The following is a 27151-nucleotide window of genomic DNA, read 5'->3' as shown; positions in this document are numbered from 1 at the left end:
CAAAATTTATCTTGGTAGGTGAAACACACTGGTTAAGAGAATTTTGCCCCATTTTGCAACCTTTCTTACCACTGTCGTTAAGTGGATCACTACAGTTTTTAAGTTAGTAACATCGTTGTTAAGTGAATCTGGCTTTCCTGTTGACGTTACCAAAGGTGATTTATATAACTCCGGGAACCTGCACCTGTCATAAATATGAGTCAGTTGCCAAAGTGTCTGAATTTTTATCAGGTGACCAATGGCATGCTGCAGTGGTGTGTGAAAAATGGTCATTTAAGTCACTTTTTTTTCAGTGATGTTGTAGCTTTGAACGGTCACTAAATGAATGTTGTAAGTGGAGGATTCCCTGTACTGCAATCAGCTCTCACACTTTCTCCACTTCACATATTCATAATTCCTTTGTATTTGGTAGGTTTTAAGTATTAGTTTCCCCTTACAGGTAGATCATGTCCAAAATACCTAATAAATTGGTGCAACTTGAAGCTTGCTGAAACTCATTATCCCTAAACTGAAAAAAAAGGAATCAACATAAATCGGGCTCCCAAATTCCATCAAGTAAAAAGCTGCTTTTATAGGCTCTGGAAAATATTATTAGTTACTGCTAGAGCTGCAGCCACACCCAGCTTAGCTGTTGGCAAATACTTCCGGCTGGATTCTCTCTCCAAAATGATTCCTTTCTCCGCATCCAGCAGCATCGACCACAACAGCAACAGCTGCCTGTTGTATTGATGCCAAAGTATATCTGTCTGTACTCATTGGAGTTTAGTCCCAAGTTACTTTGCTGAGGATTGATATTTGACTAGTGTCCTCTCAGTTGCATAAGTAAATGAATCACTTGCCCCTGCATTTGTTTTCTAGTAAAAGTAAAATCACTTTGTATTTTCCCTGTATTTTCCCTGTGCGGCAATGCAATCTGTATAGCTTTTCATCATATGGGTAACACAAAGTAAAGATAGATTTACTCCTTAAAAGGTATTTGCCCTGCCCCACCTTCCATACTCTAGAAATAAGATCAGCAGTCAAATCCAAGCTTTCAAGCTGCGTTAGGTTGCATTTTTCACATGGAAAATAAGGCCCAGTTTTAAAGATTGGCAGTGTTTTCTTCCTTATTTTTTAGGATTTCCTTCCTTAACTCATGATTGGAGTTTAAATTTCATGCCTCCTTATTTTACTGTTGACAGTAACCTGCATATTTGGGGCTTAGGGCATGCACAAAATTATCCTTAGGAGAGAAATGTTTGACTTCTGTCCTGTCCTGAACAAATTACTCTAACTCCTTCGTTCTTCTGAATTGTTACCTTAAAAATGTTTTACAATAGTATTTTTATGCATTATTCTTTCTTCTAAAATGTCTTATGTCTGTTGATGAAACCCAAACTCTCCACCATATATGTATCAAAAGTAAAATATCTTGAACATGTGTTTGCAATTTAATGTTGCTAAATATGTTAAGAAGGTGGTCAGCAACATTGTTTGATTAATTGAACAGTAAATAAAGGCATTACTGGTGTGCCCTCTTAAAAAAAATCTCCTTAGGCTACTTTTCTTCTTATAATGTCATCCTTATCGTGATGAATTTTTTAAAGGGATATTTGATCCTTTGCATGTTCAAAATATATATTGAGTGGGCCTTATTCCCTTAGGTAGCCTTTGGAAACCCAGTTTCATAGGCCAAAGAAAATTGCTACTATTTAGGTATCCAGTAAACAAATCAGGATTGAGAAACTAGTGGGCTTTCAGGTACGCCTGACTTATAATTTTCAGCATCTCACAATATTGACCTAAGGCACGGGTGTCAAACTTGCCACGACACATGATGTGTCGCAGTGTATCGTGACTTTTTTTGCATTGCCAGAGCTGGGGTGGGCATGGCCCCTACATGATGCAACCGGCCTATGGGCTGGCAGTCTTACACCCCTGACCTAAGGTATTGATTGGGGTTGCATAGGGTGGCCAAAACAATGTAAGTAAGGGAGGAAGATTACAGGGATTATAATAATGGTGGGTGAGACCAAAGCAGGCTGAGAAACATTTTTAAGAAGCTTGGGGACCTCATCTAACCCCTCTTTTGATGGGTTTCAGATGGTGCCTCTTTTATTTAACTTTGAGAATGAAAATGCTCCAAAAGCTTTTCCCCCTCTCCCTTTACCCTCTCTGTTACTTATCTTTGGACAAGAGCATCCTTAAATAAAAAAAAACCCAAATTGATTGATAATTAAGGAACACCTACATTGTATTTACATTGAAATCTTCTGGGCAGAACGATATTGAGATCTGTGTAGCATCTCTACATTTAGATCCATCTCTCTTTTCCATTCCATGTAAAGAAGCCAGCTAATGTGACAATTGCATGTTTCAGTCCCAACGAAGTAATAGGGTGGCACTTGAGGGCAGCAGATGGGTTGTGGTTAGGCCTTATGACACCCATGGTCCTCAGTTGCCAGTCATCAACCAATCTCCTGATCCGTGCTCACTACTTGTTTCAATTCTTTTGGTGATTTGTTGGCATAAACAAAGCCATGCTAATTCACCTACTGTATATATTGGAATCAAACTCTATGAGAGACGCCTCTTTTCCTGACAAGGGCTCTATCTCCCAGCATCTAGCATGTCTAATAAAGCAAGTTAGACAACATGTAGTCAGGAGACAAGCAAATGTGGTATGAAGAACAGCTGCAGGGGTGGGATTGGCCAGGTGAGATCTCAGCCAGAACAGCTGGAATAAGGCTCATGTCATCCCAGTGTCCATCCATCACTTCCACTTGCCTCCAGGCTACCCCTGCTCCAGAGGTTGTGGGTGCTCCAACCCTGGAGATCTTTAAGAACATGAATTGTAGGGTGGTGCATGCTTTGAAAATGATTCAGATGAGTACTTCACAGAAGAATGCACAGAGCACAACAGTACCACTGCTATTCTTCCAGGTTCTGCAGGAGCCTGAAAAATGCAGCTGATTTTGAGTCCTTCAAATACTTGCAACTTTTTTTCCCCCCAGAGCCACATGAAAGCCTGAAAAGGTGGGGCTGGTTGAATGAATAGAGCAATAGGGCTTGTGCAGGATCCAAAGCAATTCTACTCAATACCTTCCGAAGTGAGGACAGACTTAATAAGCATCCATATGCCAGCCTCAAGCCCCAGCCCTATTTTGGAATAGGATAGAAAGTTCAATACATGTCGTTCCTTCTGTCAGAAGTCATGCTGGAAATTGTAAATCAGTCCAAATGCTTGATTATGGATTTTCAAGGCAAGAAACTTTTTTAATAGTTTGGAAAGTAGCCAAATGCTTGAAACAAAGCAATTCATTAATTGAAGTCATTAAAATGGGAAGACAAGCCATTTTACAGCTGTTCTTCTGTGAAATCTTTCCAGAAAAAGCGGGGGTAGTGATTTCCAAATCTAGTTATATGGTACTTAAATGATAAGCAGCTTTCCTTCAGCTCATGCATTGGGCACCAGTTCTCATTTCAACCCAAGAAGGAGGGTGACTCACACTTTCTTTTCTGATTATCCAGCACCAAGCAGGTTGCCAGAGAGATTACAACTGGGTGTCTTGCTCTCATGTGTGTTGGAGGGGCATGCTTAGGATTCTTGACATTCTCCTAGCAGTGAAAAGTACCAGAGGGAAACTACAATCAAGAGTGTACTTGTAATGTATTGATCTGATGTCAATGGGGTTACTTCCAAAGAAGAATGCATATGTTTTGGTGACTGGAGATTGGTTGATTCTCTCTAGAATTACATTCAGCATTGCACGTTTAAGAAACAGAATAAACCACACAGGTCATTTTCATGGATGAAGTGCAGTGTTGTCCCAAAGCATAATATAAGCCACTATCTGATCTCTGTATATCTCAGTGAATTATAAATTTGAAAAGCTACACAGTATTATCTTTGAAATAGACACGGTTAGTAGTCCTTCAAAGAATGTGTTTGTGGGGGTGTCTTTTTGTCATAAGATTATGTAAACAGAATTTTATCCAGCTAGCCCTGAAGATGTTACCTAGTTGGGTAATGAAATGTCTGCAAGAAAACAACCAAGCTGAGACAGCACAAATGACTCCACACTTTTTTATTCAATTTAGCACCCTCCGACCATTTGTGTTAAAACTACAGCTCCCAGAATTTCTAGCTTGCGGTTCTTCATTGATCAGGAGAAACATGGAGAGTTGTATTTTCAATGCATCTGAAGAACATCAGGTATAGGAGCCAAAAGAGAGGACAGCAGTCCTTTAATGTCTCCATTTTGGGCCAGTTGTTTCATTAGTCACCAAAATAATCTATTATTGTCTATGTGTTGATCCCCTCTAGCATCTCAAACTATTGAACTATTGCTGATGAAACCATAGTGCGGTGGAATATGTCAGATGCCCATTTTACAGAATCACTAAGCAATGTCTTGAGTTCCTATTTCTTATGGTGGTATCTATGCTTTATTTGGTCATTCAAAGTATTTTTATCCCACTCTAAAAAAGCCAAAGAAAAGGAAAGAAAGGAGAAAAAAGCAAGCATAGGAATGAGTTTATAAAGTTAAATAATAATCATTTTAATAACTAGCTGGCTAGAACTAACTCAAGCATGGGGACAAGAGTTGAATAAGCTTGTCTATCACAGAATAGATTATTTTATTCTCCAGGTTTATCTGCTGCAACCTAATAGAATATGTTAACTTTTCTGTGTACATTTTTTATCACTGCATACATTACGTAGCCTTCCCAACTTTGGCTGATTTGGAAAAAAAAAAAGCTAAGCGAGGTGATCATACATGGAAAAAAAAATACATGGCCACTGAGAATCTATACTGATGTATAGATGTATAGATTATGTGTTGATGACACAAAAGTAAGCAGGATCAACATAGTACTTGGTTGAAAGCTCAACTCTGGAGATAATGAAAAACTTCCTTATTATCACCAAGAACACCTCATGGACATGTCCGTGGAATCACCAAGAGACAAACTTGATTTTAAAAAAAAGATTTTACGACATTGCTAATCTCCAGTAGTAGTTTTGAAGTCACCTGTAATGTCTGTTGTTATATTTATATAGTGCTTTAAAATTGCTCTAATTATTTATTTTCTCCACGGTCTTTCCAATAGCTATTAATTTGTAAGACGATAAGAAGCATTCCAGATCAAACTAAAGCAGTGGTTCTCAAACATTTTGTCTCAGGACATCTTTACATTCTTAAACATATTGAGGACTTCAAAGAGCTTTGATTGATGTTGTGATATTTACTAGCGGGTCCCCAAATCACACTTTGAGAATCACCGGACTAAAGCATAATCAGGTCCAATGTTCTGTTCTGACAAAAAGTCCACTAGATATACATAGGAATCCCAGAGACAGGTCCTTAATGCAAAAGTACCATCCTGCTCAAATTCCCCAGCAATCAGAATTGACAAGCTGACTGTTCTTGAAATTGAAGATTCCATACTAATACTAATGCTGCCAAAGAGAAAGAAAGGTGACCATGTATACTTTTTTCATGCCAGGTATAATTTTATGCAGATCTGTCTGACCTTCCTTATTCTCCCCACCAAAAGGTAGAAAATCCTGTAATGTGTCCTCATATAGGTAGTCCTTGCTGAACAATGATAATTGGGACTAGAAGTTCCATAAAGTACAACGACACATGACCATGCTGCTTAACAACAGCAGTTCCAACAGTCCCAAATTAATGTCATTAGGCAAAACACAGCAGATTGTTAAGCCAGCACCTCGTAGGACCACAAATTTCAACTTCTCAAACAATGATTATATGACCGCAGGGCATTGCAACAACCAGAACTTCAGGGAAAGGTCATAAGTAACATCATTCAGCACCATTGCAAGTTCTGAGAGCCACTGAACTAGTGGCCGTTAACCCAGGACCACCTAACAGAATTGCTCCAGCCCCCTAATTGTTTTGGTTGCCGTTTTGTGTGATTTCTTGGCCACATATCGGGAAATGGGGAGAGTGACTTCATTGCCCACAATTACTTAAGAAGTCTACTGGATTCACTTTTTTTCTGAAAAATAAAACATCCCCACTGTCCAGCTGGTGATTAGTCAGCAAGGAAATGCATAAACAATCAATTTTCACCATCATATATCAGAATTTTACCAAGCTTCTATAAAATAAAACTCCACGTGCAACTCGCAATCGGTCCAATTGTACCAATGGCATGAACACTGAAAGACATGTTTGTGCTGAAAACACTTCTTCCTCTACCTAGTGGATGTTGTTCAGTTTCTACATCAGTGCTCACATATTAACAGCCACTCAACACAGTTTGTGTTATTTATTTAGAATGTAATCACATGAATACGCATTTTCTAGCTCAGAGCTATGTCAGGATCCGTATGACATTTTCTTCTAGGATGCACAGCTTTTAGAGGATGTTCCTAGGCCGACTTGCTTTCTTGAACATGCAGATTATAACTTCATCAGATAAACAGCGATTTTGTTTTATCTGCCCCAGTGGACAGAAGAATATGCTGGGAGATTCCTTTGAGATGTTTTAAGTTCACTTAATTCTGGAGTAGGATTTGGTACATGGGGAATATACTGTATTGCTTTAGTTTTAAAAAGATTGTGCCTTTTTTCTTTTAAAGGCTTTCAGGAAGCATGTACTCCACGGCTAGAAGATAGGAGAGGTTGAGAGACTTTGAAAAGGCTCTTTTTCTTGCCATCACATCTACCTTTTGCTGCAGGGCAATCCTTAAGGAGCTTAAGGCATTGGGAAGGTGCTTACAGATGCAGTCAGGTATGGGCTAAACTGCTGGCTCAGGAATTCTGGGAGTTGAAGTCCACGAGTCATAAAAGAGCCAAGGTTGCCTACCCCTGGCCTAAAGCATCTTCCTTCAGATCCAAACCTGTGTGGCCTTGACATATTATGCAAGTTGGGTGGCAGGCAAGCAACTTTAATGTAAACCACTGTCCATCTAGTTTCGCTTTGAAACATTTGCAATCTGTTTCCCAAACACACATTCCAAATGACAGGCACAGTGCTTTTGATCTACAGTAGGTATGTAGCTTTTCTGCACTTTTTGGGTGTGGCAAAAAGACCACCTCATTTTCTGAAAGTATTTCAGGGATACTTGTCACTTCAAAAATAGTTTGAAAAGAGGATGGGAATTTATAAATTAAGTTTATAAATTAATTTTATTATTGTAAAATAGTTAATCATAGTTTATATTACTTCTAAACCATGATTAACTATTTTATATTTTATTTTATTAAATCCATTTTTATGGTGGTCTGCCTCTTAAATGTGGCTCTGGCCAGCTTGATTGATTACATGCCATCAAGTCTTAATGACCAACCAACACATTAAAAACAATATACACATAATAAAAACAAGTATAAAAATTCATGTTAGTTAATAACTATGTTTAGTTCATAATTTAACTAACTACTGCAGTGGTGTTTATTATCAGTTAAAGTAATTACAATTCCACACTGTGTCATTTCAGTTGAGATTATAGCTTTAAAATAAATTTAGAAAATTAAGATCAAAATAAAATTCTTTCCTGTACAAATACCAGTGTTCATGGACATCCCTGAGATTCTTACAAAAAGGAAGCAGACAGAACTGTTGCCATGGCAATATCTTGATAATTGGCAATTGAAGCTGGAAAGATCTAGCAGGCTAAGCCTGACCCACTGTAGACTACTGGACCTCAGTTTACAAAGATGCTTTGTAGAATAAAGTTGATGATCTGCCGCCCTAGAGTAGGACTAGAGGTAGATGAAAACATTTACTCTTTGCTGCCATCTAGTGATTGTTTGGATTTTTGCAGTCCCACTCTATTAGGTAAAGGTAAAGCTTCCCCCGCACATGCGTGCTAGTCGTTTCCGACTCTAGGGGCCGGTGCTCATCTCCGTTTCAAAGCCAAAGAGCCAGCGCTTGTCCGAGGACGTCTCCGTGGTCATGTGGCCGGCATGACTAGACGCCAAAGGCGCACGGAACGCTGTTACCTTCCCACCGTAGTGGTCCCTATTTTTCTACTTGCATTTTTACGTGCTTTTGAACTGCTAGGTTGGCAGAAGCCGGGATGAGTAACAGGCGCTCACTCTGCTACGCGGCACTCGGGATTCGACCCGCCAAACTGCCGACCTTCTGATCGACAAGCTCAGCGTCCTAACCCACTGAGCCACCGCATCCCACTCTATTACCTATACTGAAATATGTATGACCCACAGGGACATTTCATGTGTTTCTCACCCTAATTACAAAAATCCTACAGTGCGTAGGCATTAAATTCAGAACTTTGATAACTTTGATCTATCCTTGGAAACATGGATCTGGTGTTGGAGAAGCAGAGGGGAAAAAGAAAGAGAAAAAGAGCAGTCCTGCGAACTCCCAGCCAGTCAGAAAAAAGCTTTTCCCATTTCTGTTGTAAAGTAAATGAATGAGCTTGTGCCCAGGCACTCTATCTTTTTAGTAGTCTTCTGAGAAACTCAGCTCTGTTAACAGATTTGCTTATTAAACCCAACTTGTTTTTTTTCCTTTTTTTATAAGATCAGCAGTTTGCATACCATCCCCTTTTTTAGCAATAGTCTGGATTAGGCAGAATCTAAATTTGAATCAAGTTTATGAGACATTCCACTTAGCTCTGAAAAGGGGAGGGAATTTGGAAGGTTTTATGCAGATACGATGTGTGCATAGCTTACATTTGTTTTCACGTTTAACATGTCGTGTTCCATTAGATGATAAATCTTCAAATATATCAAGTGGGTCTCATGGAAAAAGTTTGGTGTGCTGACAATGCTAATCTCTTGTCCATTTACCCTGGAAGGAAGGGCTTCCGCCTTGCTTTTCATTGTTCTCCTCACCCTGTTTTTCTCATCTAAACCAAAGACAGAGGAGAATCTTTTTATTTATTTGTTTTCATATATTTTTTTCTGGGCTTTTCCTAAGGGCAAACTATAGGTTTTCAGCTATTCTATGTATACACTTTTAAAAAGGATAGGAAGAACCAGCCAGAATGTTCACAATTTCTTACTTCTTTGTTTTGATTTAAATCCAGAAAATAGGGAACTATTGTACTGATTGATAGGAGAGATAAGGAAAAATATCTGAATCAAAATTTCTGACAGGTGGGCAGCCACTTGCCTGGAATGGGTCACCTGATTGAGCAGGGGGTTGGACTAGAAGATCTCAAAGGTCCTTTCCAACCCTGTTATCCTCTTATCTATTGTTACTTGATTTTGCTTCAGGTTGTGGCCTAACCCCCCCCCCCCTTGATGTTCCTGTGTGTTGATGAGAATTTGGGTGTACTTTAGGTCTGAATATATCTCTGGAATAAAGGGGGTAAGTTCAAATGGTTGCGTAAGGTGCCCTGAGACTGTATGAAAGTTCTGCATTTGGGATGACCATTATATGATAACAAATATACGGTATTATGACAAATGCCTCCTTAAGTAACACCAGCTGCCTGCAATTAGTGCAGGTTCGCATCCCACCAGGCTCAAGGTTGACTCAGCCTTCCATCCTTCCGAGGTAGGTAAAATGAGGACCCAGATTGTTGGGGGCAATAAGCTGACTTTGTAATAATGCCGCTTGGGGTGGGCCGAAAGCCCTAATAAGCAGGCATATACATAGAATGAAGGCTATTGCTAAGCACATTGTGCTTAGATTGTAAGCTGCCCTGAGTCTTCGGAGAAGGGCGGGATATAAATGGGATTAAAAAAAAATATATAGAATCGTGCCCCAGCTATTGCAGTCACTTTTGGGCATCCCATGACTCTCCGCTTTCTGAAACCTTTCCGGAAAGTGAAATGGCTCCATCGTGGTGAATGGAGATGAAAGAGAGAAGATCCTGCTGGTGGTGCTCCGTTCTTCTAAGCCTCTTCTGGATGAAGGGATATCCATGCTTTGCTACTGCCTCGGGGCATTTCGTGAGATTTGGGATCAGGGCCAAGTAAGGGTCCAGGTGGCTAAGCACCTTTCTGAAACTTTAGCTAGGCCCTTGTATGAGTACAGCATTCCTATACCAGAATTGTTGTGGCATACACATTTGAGGATACACATGAGTGTGTTAGCATAGAGCAGATAAGCCTTTTTTGGGCATGTCATGATACATGTCAAAATTATGGGAGTGACTGATTTGCTTAGTTCCCAGAGGCTGCAGTTTTCTCTTCTTAGTCTGTTCAAGGAACAGTCATGCCACACCTCAGAAAAAAATGATAAACATTGCTATAATGTTCCAGGCCCTTCCCCTTCCCCTTCCTGTTCCCTTTTGTCTAAAGGTCTTCCCCAGACCAAAACCCTTGCAATGATCTCTGTTACTACCTTACATAAATCTAATTTGAAAAGGCTATTAAGCTATTTAGACCATTGTCTGATATAAAGAAAAAACAAACAAACAAAACAAGGGGAGTTGGAGAAGAAATGCTAAAGGCAAATGCATCTAGTAGGTTGCAGTTTCATTTCGGAGTCCTTTTGAAATATCTGAGAAATAACAGACGCTTTCTCCTCTCTAAACAGTTCTAAACTCTGCTGGCGAGGACAAAGAACCTGTGTCTGCTTAGTGTGCGGTTTCAGTTTAGCTCTTGATTTTTTTTTTTTTAAAAAAAGCTCATTAAATGAGAGACTGTGTGTTCCTCCAAGGCCCTTGTTTAGCAACAAATGGATGTGGAAATAAATATGCCTACATTTCATGCTTGTAAGGAACCACTCCTCTAGTTAGTTTGCGTGGTTAGAATTTACTGCTGGTGGTCAGTGAAATGTTGGGATTATGAGATATACAAAGGAGTGAATTAAAGCTTGTTATTTCTCACTGTTCTGATGCATGCATCTGGAAGTTAAGAGAATTCTAATCTGCCTTTTCCTGGCTATATACAAGCTTCTGTTATCTTTCCCCATTTACTTATAAGGGGAAACATCCCTTCACGAGACATAGAATGAGTGACAAAATGATCGACATATTTTTGAAACAGCAAAGTGCTGTTCTTGAGTCCATGTGCAAAATTTTATTGTGGGGTGTCAGTGGAAACTCTTAGTGATATCAGCCCATTGACAAATACTTGAAGTTTATTTTGATAAGGCAAGGAAATATGTGAGTCTTCCTCCTATTGACTGCATCCATGTCATGTTTTTTGGCATTACCTAAAAGGGACGCGGTGGCTTAGTGGGTTAGGACGCTGAGCTTGTCGATAGAAGGTCGGCAGTTTGGCGGGTCGAATCCCAAGTGCCGCGTAACAGAGTGAGCGCCTGTTACTCATCCCAGCTTCTGCCAACCTAGCAGTTCGAAAGCACGTAAAAAATGCAAGTAGAAAACTAGGGACCACTACGGTGGGAAGGTAACAGCGTTCCGTGCGCCTTTGGCGTCTAGTCATGCCGGCCACATGACCACGGAGACGTCCTCAGACAAGTGTTGGCTCTTCAGCTTTGAAACGGAGATGAGCACCGGCCCCTAGAGTTGGAAACGACTAGCACACATGTGCGGGGGAACCTTTACCTTTACCTAAATAGCTTGCCATTGCTTTCTTCCCAGAGGTTTGTCTGCAGTGCTGGAATTCCCTGGTATTCAGCTCTCCAAGTTTCGAACAGAGCCAATGCTGTTTAGATTCAGAGATCAAAGTGCCCCCCCCACTTTTTTTTGGGGGGATAACTCATTCTGAGAGATCTTCAGAGCAATATATTAAAGGTAGCTATTACGGTTCTTTTAATATAGGATGCAGAACACTGTCCCAGTCACTTCCTTTTAGCTCTTCTGAGTGGGCTATTAAAAACACAAGCTGCGAAAGGAGGATCCCTTCCAGTACTTCAGCCTAAACCTTCAGAATGAAGTGGGGAGATAGTCAACCCCTTGTGGCAGGTGGGAGGGTGGAGTATGGTGGCGGGACATTGTCCTAACCTGTTAGGCTCTCTCCCTGGGCTAGCTCAATCTTGGCTGAAGCTTCCCAGAGCCACTTCATACAGTTGACTGCCCTCTGAAGAAGGATTCCTTTTTCCTTCTTCGGTTTAAGCTTAGCAACTTTCCTATCGTGCAGTGGGCACCTTACTTTACAGTTCTCAGGCTATGTGCTAGGGAACAGCTGGCTGTTTTCCATTTTTGCTTCTAGAGTCACTCTTGCCCTTGCTTTCCTTCCCTCTCTAGTGACTGAATAGGGTGACTCACCATGTTTAGTGTGGTGGGATTAGTTGTCTCTACATATTTTTATAACATTGGCAGAAATGTTGTCAGCGTACTGAAAGCAAACTTGTTATGGTTCCATCTACTGCCCAGGTACTTCATGATAGTCTCTGCTTTGCCTTCTTATGCTTCTTGACTGGAATTGCCATCAAACAGAAAAGTACCCTCTGTATCATTGGACACCCTGGCCTTTGTCTAAACTATAAAGAGAAAATAAGGATTTCAGAATAATGAAATGAGTCATTACAAAGTCCCATTGTAAGGGTTTATTGAATTTCACCGAATCCCATAACCCTCCCTGTGCCCTCACAATAGGACAGGATACAAAACAGTAAATACTTGAGTCCCCTATTGGGATATGAAGCTCAGTACATCTAAAAGGCATTTGTGCTGTTGAGGCACCTTTAGGAGATAATGTCTGTTTTAAATGGATAAAATCTCAGAGGCCTCTCACTTTTTCTTTTGTTTTGATTTTCTGGATTGTTTCCGCTTATCCTCTTTTTCTTTCGTCTATGGCTACGGGAGTTGTTAGAAATGCAAGCAGCTGAGAATTGACTGTTTGCAAAGCCTTTTTAAGCTTTGGCATCATTCCTTCCTGCTTTGAGGGGATCATCTAAGTGGCACGATTTTTCCCCATTTGGAATTCAAAAGAAATGTTATTCTGCTCATCATGTATCACTCAGTGGATGAACAAATTTAGGAGGCTGCCCACGATGGGCAAGTATTGTTGGGTGTTTGAAAGAATAAAGTTTTAATAGGATTTGGGGGAACAGAAATTTCCAGGTAAATTAGAGATAGAGGTCTAACCATAATCAGGACTATTCCAAACATGGCAGTTTTTAAATGTTTGATCTTGGAATGAAACAAATAAAAAGGGAAGCAAATAGCAGAAATTCAGTTGTTTCACTGTTATTGGGTGCTTGGAATTAGAATGAAACGAGGTTTGGCAAAACACCTGCATGCTCAAAAATCAAGACGAAGTGAGTTAGGAAGGCAAAGATGCAGAAAATTATAATGGATTCTGAAAGAAATGGATGACATAGGATACAAGACCATTAAATGTCCTCGTAGTGCACCAATTTGCACATATTACAGGGCTGCAACTGCAGAACCTTTTGACACATTGGCTTTTTTTCCACTGGGAGGTAGTAAGAAAGAAGAGCTCACAAATGCTTTCTGAGCAAAGATTCATTATGGGCAGGAACCATTAAGAGCATTAAAACCTCTTTTTTTCCCCTTCTAAAATCAGTACTAATTCAAATGTACTACTGAATTAGTAAATGGAAGCATACCATATTAAATCCAGAAATGGAAAATATATTTTCTTCACTTTTCAGTATGTGTAGTTTCCTTCTGATTTAATCACGGCTAATAATTTGGAACATTTAAAAAAGCCTTCACTGTGAATTAGCCCCTACAGACACATCTGCCTTTATATATTATTTATGTAAATGCATCCTAAGTAGTCACTAATATTTAACTCACCTAATTGGAATAACCTTTGTTTTCAGTCTGAATAAATAGGCAATTGATATTCTATTTTTTTAATGTCAAGGTTGTTTTTTAAAACATAAAAATAAAAAAAAATCCTCATTTGAAATCAGTTTGGTTTTAGTTTCCAGAATTTGCTCCCAAGGAACATGACTTTTGATTAGAGGCTAAATGTTCTCTTGTAAAATACCCACAGCTCGAGCAGAACAGCCATCATATCATACCGTGCTCTCTCTCTCTCCAGGGCCATTTTATATAAATAAGAAGGATATTCAGAGGATGCTTATCCTTGGTCATTTCCGATCCTGAAATATGCTCGTCTGGATGATTCTGTGGGAATTGCATGAAACGCCAGAAGAGCTGTATCATGGAGATGAATGAACCTCAAGTCTATCATCTACTATTAACCTGCTCATATCAGATAACTGCTGTGCCAGGGTTTAAATGGAGTTAGCCTAATACTGATGATAATTATATTAGTTTATGGAAGAAACCATAGTTGGTTTTGCATCCATACAAATGCATTACTTTTCCAGGGATTCAGAGGTGCAAACTATGTTGTGGTATTCCAATATTTTTTAAGTGAGAATGCCTTGATACTAAATTTTACTTGGCTTTCTAGAAACACCACGTTCTTTTTATTTATTTATCCATTAATTTATTAATTACATTTTTAATCACTGCAATTGTGCAACTTTAAGGGAAATATCTGTAAAACAATAATCATAAAAATAATCATAACATTATCGAAATATCTTAAAACTAGAGCACACATTATCTTAAATCATTTTAAAAAAATCTTATTTCATACATGATGTAGCATACAAGACAATTGAAATTCACATTCTATAGTTTGTTCAGCTAATTCTAATGGTAGTTGTCTAGTTTGACTAAGAATTGTTTTCCAGGATCACATGCAACATCTGATTCACGTTTGAAATAGAATTTATACAGTTGCTTGCTATTTTAATGGCAGACCTCAGCGGAAAGCAGAGAAGGGAGACATTTTAAGAGTGGCAGCCATTTTGAATTTTCTAAAATCCAAAACCACCTCAGGGCAAAACACAATGGCAAAATGTAAGAGGCAGATAAATTACAGTCCACTTTCTAAGATGGGTGTAATCACTGGCAGAATCCTTACGAAATGAGGAAGATCCTTGATTCTTTTCCCTTACCTACTTTTCTCTCTTTTACATTGATGTAGGGAGAAGTTTAAAAAAAGAACCAATATTATTTCTTACCTTCCCAAATTGCAGGGCAGATGAGAGAATGTGGAAGAGATGCCAAATTGTACAGATGCTTTGATAAGCCATGTAAAAGCAGGAGAAAATCCTGCTAATTGCTTGTTTCCCCAAATCTTTCCCAAAGTGAAACAGATTTTCTCAAACAGAAAAAAGGCAGTCTTTTTGCCATTCCATAATTTAAATAAGGAAATAAAGTGAAAGAGAAAACCCCAGGCTTTCCCTTCTCTAAACATAAAACAAATGAGCGCCTGAGGTTCCATTTCACAAAAGGATCAGGTGTTCTCTGCTGGAGAGCTGACAGGAAAATTAAAAATATGCTTTTAGAACTTATTTTTGAGTTGCATAGTTAATAAACATAATTCATAGCCACAGTGTGTTTTAAAATGGGGTTGAAAGCTTTGTGGAAGACATTTCCCTTAATAGCTGTTCCTAATGACTGCCAAGTGAAATAACCAAGCTCAGAGCCCATTGACTTCTAAATATTAAACGATAGGTGCAAGTAGTGGTGGGATTCAGCTGGTTTGCACCACTTCCAGTAGCTGATTTTTTGTTGCCCAGGCTCAGAATGGACTTCCGGAAGTGGCATCCACACAGAGAACTAGTTCACATATTTGAATCCCACCACTTGGTGCAAGATACATAGTATTTGGATCCCAAGTGGGAAAGGGGGTTTGCATCCAGGATGCAAACCGCCTGAAGTCCCAGGAAAATACATGTATGGGTTCAAGTCATGACAGCGGTAACAATAGGCTGCATCCCCTTTATCATCTCCTCCTGAGCAGACACACATTTTCCTGAGATTGCAGGTTAAGCTCCTGCTTTATAATAAATTCCCAATACAAATAATAAAAATGTCAGACAGTTCAATACATTCCAGAAAGATCTGGAGTTTTAAATGAAGTTTTTTTCCCCCAGGCTTGGTTCCTTTCAGATGTCCAGGACCCAAAGCCCCATCATGCTCAGTAGAGTTGTTATTCATCTTGTCTAGAAGAATTCTCTTAAGTTCTTCAGTCATGTCAAGAGGTGTTCTTCACACGTGGGCATGCTGGACATACTCTAAACTCACCTGGGATAACAGCAAGGAGCACAAGTTTAGCTATAGTAATTGAGGTTGCTTTCTAGAATAATTTCCTCAAAATTCCTTACAACCAACTATTGACCAGGGGAAGAACAGTGATGCTTTGGGAGAGGTGTTTATATAGCTCTGAATTCATGAATATAAATAGATAAATAAATATAGTGCCGGGGCTGTCCAAATGGCTGTATTTAGGGTGCTCTGAAGCCACTGTTCCTTTATTAACCCTTGCTTCTGAAGGCAAAACTAAACATTACCGTTTCCCAGCAAATTGCTTAAGAAACAAGCAGATTATGGGAAAAGCAGCTCCCTAGAACAATAGTAAATATTTCTTTACTTGGGAAAAACGGAGCTTCATGAAAGAAGTTCCAGAATTTTTACAGTGTATCACTTATATTTGAAATTCCGACTTAGCATTTTCACCGGCTTTATCTGAAAAGCCCCAACTTCTTAATCAAGTACAAGATGCAATAAATTCAAGATGCTTGCACCAAGATAGCTGAGGCAGTGACCTTTCTTCCTAGAAACCGTTTTTGGCAAGAGAACGGCACTATCTAACAAGCAAATGCGACATTATAACTGCTGCATTTTGCGATTAGTTTCTCCCAGGGAACAGAATAAAGTAATTGCAACATTTTGGTTGGCATACCTATCTTATTCTAGGTCAAAAGATTCTCTCTCCTTGTTCTTTCCCTGACAACATGAAGGGGAGTTTTATCTGGTGAGCATTATCTGGTTGGAAATGAACAGAAGCCAAGAGAACGACAGAAGTGCGTAGAAATGAGTAGATAATGCAGGTAGCAACTTCAAAAATAGTCCTGAACTTGCTGGAAAATTCTAGGTGCCAAAGCTGTGCAAGCCTACTGTTAATTCATTGATGGCTTCTGTAACATGCCATGTGTGGAAGTAGATTTTCATAAAAGCAGACAAGCAAGATGAGAACTTCAATTGCTCTTTTGTAACCCATTTTTTTTTGTGGAGAGTCTTCTAGCATATTTTTCTTTCCTGGCATGCAGAAATTATAGTTGCTTTCCATGCCAAAATAGTGAAACGTTACTACTATTTCTGCTATCTTTTGCTGAATAACAAGAGTTGGAAGGGACCTTTGATGTCTTCTAATCCAACCCCCTACTCAAGCAGGAAACCCCTATACTATTTCAGGCAAATGGTTGTCCAATCTCTTCCTGAAAACTTCCAGTGATAGAGCAACCCACAATTTCTGGAAGCAAGTCGTTCCACTGATTGATTGTTCTGTCAGGAAATTGCTCCTTAATTCTAGGTTGGTTTTCTCCTTGATTATTTTCCATCCATTGCTTATTCTGCCTTCAGGTGCTTTGGGGAAAGTATATTCCCTCTTCACATTCGTCATCTCTTTCCATCTATAGCTTCATTTCTCCTTAAAGTAGCAGGATTTTCTCCAAATTGTGTCATAGTTTTAATATATCTGGTTCTTGATAAAAGCCAGCTCTTTTGAACCTCCCTTGTGGCAGGGAGATTCAATATACTAAGTACTTCATTATTTTATTTTATATTTTATTTTAATAAAAATGTGATTGCCCTGCTTGAATTCCTAAGTGGAAGAAGAGAGCCATTACACACCTTTTATTTCCTATATTCTATTTTGTTACAACTCCTCCCAAACATATCAAGGCTCAAAATGGCTTCCTCACATTTTGATTCGGTACCTTCTTTCATTTTCAACATTTTACGAGTTTTGTTTATACTGAAGAACTGGTTTAATAATTATTTTGTTGGGGCTTTGCTTCTATAATAATCAATTTAAAGCAAAATAGATGATGTTAAACTGTCCTGTAGACCAGAGGTCACCAACCTTTCTCAGTTGAAAGACTGGAGGGAAAGGGAGGGGGAAGCATTTTATATGTGTGTGTACATAGGGCCACGAGCATGCGTGCGATGCAACCGGGGTGGGGCTAGCGCCTGCATGATACTCACTAACCCTGGCCCATTCTTGCGTGGCACAGCGCCCCATTTTTGCGCCCTGAGGCACAGCGGTGGCCCATTTTTACATCCTGAGGCATGGCAGAGTCCCATTTTTGCACCCTGAGGCACGGCAGCAGCCTGTTTTGTGCCCCATAGCGCAGTGGCGTCCCATTTTTGCATGGTATGGTGGTGTCCCATTTTTGCACCCCGTGGCATGAGAGCAGCCCATTTTTGCACCCCACGGCGAGGCTGTGTCCCTTTTTTGCACCCCGCAGCACAGCAGCGTCCCACAGGTTGGGGACCCTTGCTGTAGACAACTTTATTAGGTGGGTCTTTTTCCCCATAAACATTCATTCCCAAAGCCAAAGATATTCTCATAGAAATATTGAGCCTTTGGAATGAACACCATTCAAGATGGTGGTTTTAAAAAGGACTCAACTCTTTATGTATAAGAACACTATAATAATATTGAGGAAATTTGAGGAAGCTGATCAATGAAAGTTTGCAGTTTAACCATCCTCCATCAATTGCACTGAATTTGTATTTTGTCTGTTCTAGATTGTTCCACATGCCCTTCCTATATTCACATCTTGGCACAAGTATCCATGACCCTCCCACTATACAGGAGCATTCTAGGTAGTTCATGTCCTGATCTCAAGGTTCCATTATTGTTAAGCCTAAATTGATTCCATTGTTTCTGCCACAAAATTGTTTAACAGTGGTTTGTTAGTTTATAATTTTCAAGGAGCTGATAGCAACAGAGTGTTAGTCGCCTTTCTTCCATCTTGAAACTATAAAGAAAAAAAAAGCAAGAAACAAAGAATAAGTTAATGTGCCTAGTTTTATTGTATCAAGTGTGGCAAAAATTAGAAGAGAATACACATGTTTCAAGGTCAAATTCACATGGTGTTTATCTTCCTTCCTCTTTAAATTATTGGGGATGGACTCTTTAAGTTCTAATAATAAGTAAAAGAAAACTTGTTTATGGCCATTGATTAGTCCACATATAGTATTGCAAAATATAACAAAGCACCATCAATATTAAAAGTAAAACAAAAATAATAATGTGACAAATGGGTGGAAAGAGAGAAATACCATTGGGTTACCCCTGTGATTTTTCCTAGAGCAGGCCACAAATTGGTACTGGTCTGCAGCCTGTTAGGAACTGAGCCATGCAAGTTGCCACAAAGAAGAGAGAAGCAACCTAGAACTAAGGAGAAACCTCCTGACAGTTAGAACAATTAATCAGTGGAACAACCTGCCTCCAGAGGCTGTGAATGCTCCAACACTGGAAGTTTTTAAGAAGAAACTGGACAGCCGTTTGTCTGAAATTGTTGCGATGAGCGACCGGTCAGGGTTCTGGCCTCAACTCTTAGAGCCCCGTAATAGGGGTGAGAATTTGGAGAGACCCTCGCAAGGGTGGACACCTTGAATATGGAAGGATCTTGCCCTTTACCACCGACCCAGTATGCCGGAAATTCCAACGGTCATACTTGGGAACTGCGGATAGTTCAGAAGCAAAGTCCTAGGACAGACTGAGACACCAACACAAGTTTGCTCAAAGTGAAGGAGCACAGAAGTGCCCGGGGTGGATGTTATGCCCACGAACAGTTCTGGCGACCCTCTTTTATTAGGCTGTTTCATTTGGGAGGGGGGAAAAAACACTCATGGAAGGTCAAAGGGGAACATAGCTCATGGTATACAATTGCTAATGAAGAAAGCAAAGGTCATTACAGGAAACAATAATGCATAGCTATCTTATACAAATGTTGACAGGGATTGTTGCAGGAAGACATAACTTGAGGCAGAGATATACAAATGCTAACAGGGAAGACAAAAGGTTATCACAGGAAGACATGACTTGAAAGACATAATCTTGAAACAGAGACAATTTCAGGAGACAGAAAACTATATATCTTGAGGCATGGGCAATTTAAATGAAACAAGTCTTTGTTGTATACACATGTGAATCAGAGACAGGAATATGGTTGTAAATAAGAAAAGAGTTTTATCACCAGAGGCAGAAATGGAATGTAGGAATGTGGCTTAATCGATTACTAATTGTTGAACTTTTTCAAAGAAGGTCTTTTGCAGGCAGAGGAAAGCAGATTTTACACTTGCAGAAATATCATCACTGGAGACAGGAAGGGAGAACCTTGTAATTTTTAATATAGGAATAAAAAAGGTCTTTTGTAGGTCTGGGTTCTCGACATGAAATGGTATAGGGTTTCCTGCCAGAGCAAGGGGTTGGACTAGATGACCTCCAAGATCTCTTCCAACTTTATTATTGTTATTGTAAGCGAGCGAAGCTTTATCTGTGCCTGCATGGCATCTAGGTAGTATCCGAAACCATTCTCCCCACGCAGCAACCACCAGTCTGTAGAAAAAATGTTTTTCCCAAAACTGTTCACTGATACAAAAAAAGATTGGGGCTGCTGTCGTAGAGATCTGCACATATTCAAATATGTTGTTAATATTCAGTGTTATTTTTGGTTGTTGTTCAACAGGGATATGTGGATGATGGATGGATATATAGAGAATGGTACCTTCCAGATATGAATAGACCATACTATTCTGCTATTCTGGGGGGGGGGCAATTTCAGTCCTTGATGGCTCCCACCGATCAATACCACATGTTAATGCAGCCCATGCTAGATAGAAGGTTGTAGTCCAAAATAACTAAGGAGCCAGAATTGGAATAAGTTCCATGCATGATATTGGTGTTCTGATAGGCCAGAGTTTTGCCTTTGTAAAAATCAGATGCACAAGTTCTTATAATTAGTTTCGAGGTCAAAGTTCTGTTTGCAGCCTATTTTGAATGATGCAGGCATGGGAAGGCAAACCAGTTAAGCTGAAAAAATGCATAAAGAAATTCACTTGCCACAAGCTCACATATCTCAAAGTAAAGGTTATACTTCTCAGGTCAAAAGTACACTTATTATATCAAGTTCAAAGTTCTGACACTCAGTTTGGTAAGTCAATGCTACATCTGTTGAAGCGAAAATCAAGAACAGTTTGTATCATTCTGGATTACTTCTTTTGGGAGTAATGCCATGATAGAAAAGTAATCCTGAATCCATATCAGAAGAGTAAGTTGGATCCAGTACTGAGAGAATAAATTTTGGCCAGGGGAAGCAATGCTCCCAAGTCTTTAATTCATGTCCACCAACCACATCATTTCATATACTGTGCTAAGCAAGGATTTGGGGGTAACTGTTTAACATTTATATTGACATATCGTAGATTGAAGTTCAAGCTAACAGGAGAGGATTTCTGTTCCAGAAGAGAAGGGATGATAGGGAAATTGGGAGTGATCTTGCGTCCTGTTTTTAATGATGTTAAGATATTGGCATGATTACAGCTGCACTGGCCTCTAATAACCATGTTGACTAAAATGTATTTTATTCTAATAGTAGATGACAGCTCATAAACTCATTACTTTCACGCAGTATAAAAGAACAGTTCCATAGGAAGTGAGTGATTGTTACTGGTTGAATATACTGTGGCACAAAAACAACTTCCTTTACCTCATTATCCCCCCCCCCCAAAAAATATGATGTTATTCAGGGCTGTGCCTTGTTTATCAAGTCTGTGTCTTGTGAAGCTTAAATAAACACATATCAACTCTTTACAGGAAGAAAATGAAATCCCTGCCAGCGTATTTGTGAAAGAACCGGTTCCCAGTATTACTGATGGGAAGGAAGAGCCTGTCGATGAGAACAAAACCTTGGAAGAAACTTTGCACACGGTGGAGTTATCCTCAGAGGATGAATTGCCCCACGATGACCTTGCAGAAGACAGTATGGATGAGAAAATAGAGGAGTCCAGAGCTGAGAAAATCAAGAGATCGAGCCTTAAAAAGGTTGACAGCTTGAAGAAAGCATTTTCCCGTCAAAATATTGAAAAGAAGATGAACAAGATTGTCTCGCCTGAACGGAGAGAGAAGATCAAGAAGTCTTTTACCCCTAACCATCAGAAGTCTTCTTCATCCAAAAGCTCGTCTTTCAAGGTCTCTCCCCTGACGTTCAATGTGAAGAAAGTCCGTGATGGAGACACATCCATAGAAGTAGAAGACAAGCCAGTGGAAGCTACTGGTAGTGAGCATGCAGTCGGTGAAGAGACCACCTTCACTTCAGATCCAGTCTCTTCTGCTTCTCCAGCTGAAGAAGGAAAAGCCTTTGCTGATGCCTTGGAAAAAGAGTCAGGAAGCGAAGGAGAGGTGGTGATCAACAACAACATTGAGCTTGCAATTGTTGAAGAAGATGATGACTATAGAGCTTCATTAGAAATCAGACAAGAACTTTATGAAGAAAGAAACAAGCCAACCAGTGGAGAGATGGAATATTCTGAAGAATCCAATCAAGCAGCTGTTCTCCGCGTAGACCAAACAGCGTAAATTGCCTGTGCCCTTTCTACATATGATGTTTTTAGCTATATCGGTCACCAGAATATGTCTGGTATACTATGAATGTGGGGTCTAATAGTGCCTCTCGGTGGAATTGTTGGTTTTCAAGCGTGTATTTCCTTATAAAACTGTTTTGTTCACTCAGTTAGAATTGACTCCCACAGGGAAAAGTAGGGCCGTTTTCCAGTTAATACAAAAGCAGATCTCTTCAACTCTCTTCCTACTTTCTAATGTTTCTTTACTTTACCTAGAATGTGTTTAAAAGAAGTGTTCAAGACAATTACGCCATTTGATAAAAGGCATTACCTACAACAGTCTCTTTTAAATTGTAGATAAGAATATAAGCAGTGCTCTGCTGGACCAGACTTCTGTCTAATCCAGCAGAATGTTATTTGGCGAACCAACTATATAAGGAAGCTCATTTGTCTCCCAGCAGTTTCAGGAAAGTCACACTGCCATCAATTCATAGATCCCCAAGACTTCCGTGAATTGATCCAAGCTTTTTTTCTTCTTCTTTTGAAGCCATCCAAGTTTTAGCCAGCACCACATCTCATAGTACTGAATTCCAAAGTGTAATTACAGGCTGTGAAGAAAAGGAAGGAAGGAAGAAAGAAAGAAATCCTTTGGTCAGTCCTGATTCTTCCAATACGTTCAATTTGATTCTAGTATTTTGGGAACAGGAAAATAGCTTTTCCTTGTCCACTTTATCCAGATTTGCCTAGATCCATGACACTCGTCCCCATCCACAATTTAGAAGCATCAGTTTTCAGTGGAGAAAGCATGGCTGTTAAATGATGCACGTGTGATCTTATTTTTTGAAGCACAGATCCCATGTTTTCTTTAATCTAGACTGTGAGCCTGCATTGAAAAGACAAGTTTCCTGCATTCTGCTTGGCTCATTGTCTCTTTTGGAGGGAACTGTAAAATCCATTGCAGTATCCTCTTTGCCTGTTAGCTTTCTCCCACTAACTGCTATTTAAGTTACAATCCAACTATAAGCTAAACTCTTTCCCACCTATGCCATAATAGTAAGGCAATTCAACATGTTTTCCTAAACTATGGAATCCTCAGAGCTTGTAATTTTCATTCTTGATATGCTGCGACTATCCCAGTACGATGTAAGAGGGAACTTTATGTGACAAGGGTCAATCCTGAAAATGCAGGAGTGAATTACTAAAAAAAGTAATTTTTCGACAGTGTACTTAACACACGTTATGTGCAGGTGCACTAGAGAAGATATTTTTTAGCATATACAATTGACTTGAGAAACAAGATTACTGAGAGAAGGCTGTGCCTCAACAAAAATACAGAAGTGGGATTTTTGCTTCCTTACCGCTGTTCAGTCCCTCAGTTAATTAATTGAGTTTTCTGCCTAATCGTGTCTGCATCAGCCTATTTTTATCTTATTGATCTTGAGAATATTCCTTTATCCACCTCAAGATGAGCATTAGTTTGTTTTGTCCTTTCAAATAAAAGGAAATCAAGTTCTTGTGGAACCACAGGTAATCCTCGAGGTACGACAGTTCACTTCGTGACCCTTCAAAGTTACAGCAGCACTGAAAAAGTGACTTACGACCGTGTTTCACACTTACAACCGTTGCAGCATGCCCATGGTCATGTGATCAAAATTCAGAGGCTTGGCAACTGACTCGTGACGTTTGGTTGCAACATCCCAGGATCATGCAATCACTTTTTGCAACCTTCTGACAAGCAAAATCAATGGAGAAACCAGATTCACTTAACAACTGTGTTACTGCAGCGATTCATTTAACAACTGTGGCAAGAAAGGTCATAAAATGGGACAACATTCATTTAACAACTGCCTCACTTAGCAACAGAAATTTTGGGCTCAAGTGTGGTCGTAAGTTGAGGACTACCTGGACAGTGCAGTCTTATAGCTTATGTTCTGAAATCAATCCCACCGAGTCTGTTAAGAAGTTTCAGATGAGCATATGTAGGATGTTAGGCGTAGCGTAGTAATGAAGTAATAGTAGCAATCAAAGGTAATATATGTTAAGATCTATTTTAGATTTTTTTTTCCATGCGTATCTTCCATCGTGGAACAACATTTTTTTTCCACTATTGGTGCAGCAATGAAATACATGGCTAGACATAAAACTATGAGATCAATAAGATGCATATCTTGTCTTAGTGTCTAAATTGAAAATAATGTGGTTAGGAGTGCCTGTGCACCACAGAAACTGATGGTCTGCGACTCTCATTAGACCCAGCCAGAATAGTCAGTTGTGGGAGAATATCTTCTAAGTTCATAGGGACATAGAGCAAAATATATTGAGGAACACACAAAGGCAAATAGGATCTCTTACTTCCTTACTTAATTCCAAATAATGTTCAAAATGAAGAGAGGATACTATTCTTTCCTAGTCGAGAAAGTTGCACGTCCTATTTTGCGCATGTGCCAAGACTGGCATGCCGTGTGAGCAAAGTAGCAAGGAGCATTCCTCCTTCCACACATGCACCCCATACCCCAGGTTGCACCACATCTAAAGTCAGCAAAGATATTCTGACACATAAGCAAAAGAATCCCCTCATGTAGCTCTCCACAACCTTGGCAAGTTGCTTCCCTTTCAGGAGAGTCCAGATTTGCTTCCTGAAGCAGACATGTCATCTGCTGAAAGGCCACACTGTTCTTGTGAGGTGCTATGTTGCCTCACAACTATTATGGAAGGTAACATAGGTGATGGGTAGGGTAGCAGATCAAGCAAACGTACCATGGAATGTCTATGTAGGTGCTCTAGGATAGCTTGCTTGCTTCTGTTCCATTTAGCCTTAAGTTGATCATGATGTATATACAGTATATATATATATATATGTTTTATGTTAAATTTATTTTAAGAGAGATTGCATTTAAAAGAATAAAGAAAAATATCTTCTTAATAAAAACAATTACGTTTTAAATGGCCAAAGGGAGATACAGTATAGGGATATATATTGCAATCTAAGTAGATCATAGAAATAGATTATCAAATAGTGATCTATGCATCAAACTACTGTATTTAAGAGTGTAGGGTGAGAGACGGCTTGGCATATTGCAAGATGATCAAATGAAAGTTCAAAGAATATATAATAAAGTAAGGGAGGGGCAAGGATGGCAAGATATGTATTTAAGTAACCCAAATATATTATCCAGGGAAGATATATTTTTATTCTCTGTCTGCACAATGTTACAGAGAAGATTGTTTTGAAAAGTGTATCCATGGATTATTTGTCAAGGTATATTACTAAAAAAGATCACAGTTCCCATCAGCAATATGAACCTTAACTTCCTTGTTTGCTATGGGCGTTTAAGTGTGCATAGCCACACAGATCAATGCCCAAATGTGGAATATATATACAGATCACCTAGGAAATGTCCAACGGTATGAAACAATCCTACTGAATATTGACAGTGCCCATCAGCTTTAATTTTAATAGTCTCTCTTTTATTTTTAACATTCACCAGTTGCACGAGAGATTATTAGCATTAACTGGTCATTTCTATGTAGCTTGAATGTTCATATAATGTGTAGAATATATGCTTGGATAGGCTTATGAGAACAGTTCTAAAAGTGGGACAAGTTATTACATTTTTAGCTGGTGATACCAGATGATTTGATGGTATGTTGGATTTTTTTGTTTGAGGATTTTAAAAATATGATTTGAGTGATAGAAGGCAATGAATGCAATTCTGAATGGATTTATTCTGTGTAAGACTGTATCAACACTGCCTGTAGGCAGTTCTGTTTCAGGAGGGTTTTGTACGTGAAAATTTCCCACTGGACAGGATGGGGACATTGCATCCACCACTTTTGGCATCCTGCAATATATAGTAGATATCACAGCAGTGTAGAAGCTGGAATTTCTGCATACGTGAGGCATTGTGACCAAACTATTCAGAAGTGAAAGTGCATTCCTACAGCGTGTATTCATTCTATCTGAATTCTTCATTCCTCTTAATCATAAGTGTAATCCAACAATATATAAGTGCCTGACAATCTTATATCGATATATGTATACATATACAGCATACAATAATATTCCCCTTTTAACATTGAAATACTTAACTTTTGCATAAATTGCACTAGATATTCATGGGTTTCCCCACCCCAATATATTTAAAGCTGAAATTTTGTTTCAAAAAGTTTTTTAAGAAACTATATCTATGTTAGTAAGCAAATCCAGATGGAGTATATCATACAGTCATTTAATGTGTCTCTGGATGTTGATCAGAGTTGATTTTCAAGGAGGAATTTTTTGACGGTTAAACTTTTTAAAAAATAATTACAATATTATGAAAGAGTTACAATCGATAGAAATAACTGCAATATAATCACACATTTGCCTTCATTTGATTTAATATCAGTGCCTGTTACTAACTACAGATGTGTTCAGCTAAATAAAAAGCAAACTGAATTACATTGTATTTGTCTGAACAGAATTATTGTGAAGCAAGAGATGAAAAACATCCAATGCAAAATTAGACATTAAATGCATTTTTGCTTCCTCTGTTTTTAAAAACAAAAATGTGCAAATAACATCAGCTTTTAGTTGTCAGCTTAAGACAACCCCAGTTTCTTTGGGATTTTGAGGCGTCTAGTGTGCTGCTGTTTTCCAGATGTATATTTTTTTCTGAGATTTATTATTTTTATTCAAGATTCCCCAAGTCTGTAGTGTCAAAAGCACATGGACAGAAGTGACATTATATACTTAGTTTTTTTCAAAAAATCTGTTGATAAGGTGTCTTGTGCAAAGCTCTTAAGCAAACTGAGCAATCAGGGAACAAAATTGTCAGCCTTTTATAAATGCCTGATTGGTTAAACAGAAAGCAAAGAGTAAGAATAAATGAGCAATTTTCCCAATGGAAGGAAGGAAGA

General features: G+C 39.1%; 1 protein-coding gene across 1 annotated transcript in view; it reads left to right on the top strand.

Annotated features, from left to right (window-relative positions):
- The window catches only part of CAVIN2 (caveolae associated protein 2), a 28466-nt gene extending 1771 nt beyond the window's left edge, over positions 1 to 26695 (top strand). Inside the window, exon 2 of the mRNA XM_081323517.1 lies at positions 21507 to 26695. Within this exon, the coding sequence (XP_081179643.1) occupies positions 21507 to 22268 (762 nt within the window). The 3' untranslated portion in view covers positions 22269 to 26695. The remainder of the gene's footprint in view (positions 1 to 21506) is intronic.
- Positions 26696 to 27151: the final 456 nt, after the last annotated feature.

This window comes from Vipera berus (genome assembly GCF_964194415.1).
Source record: "Vipera berus genome assembly, chromosome: 1".
NCBI lineage: Eukaryota > Metazoa > Chordata > Lepidosauria > Squamata > Viperidae > Vipera > Vipera berus.
The sequence above is the reverse complement of the archived record's forward strand: the minus strand, read 5'-3'. Positions and strand labels throughout refer to the sequence as shown.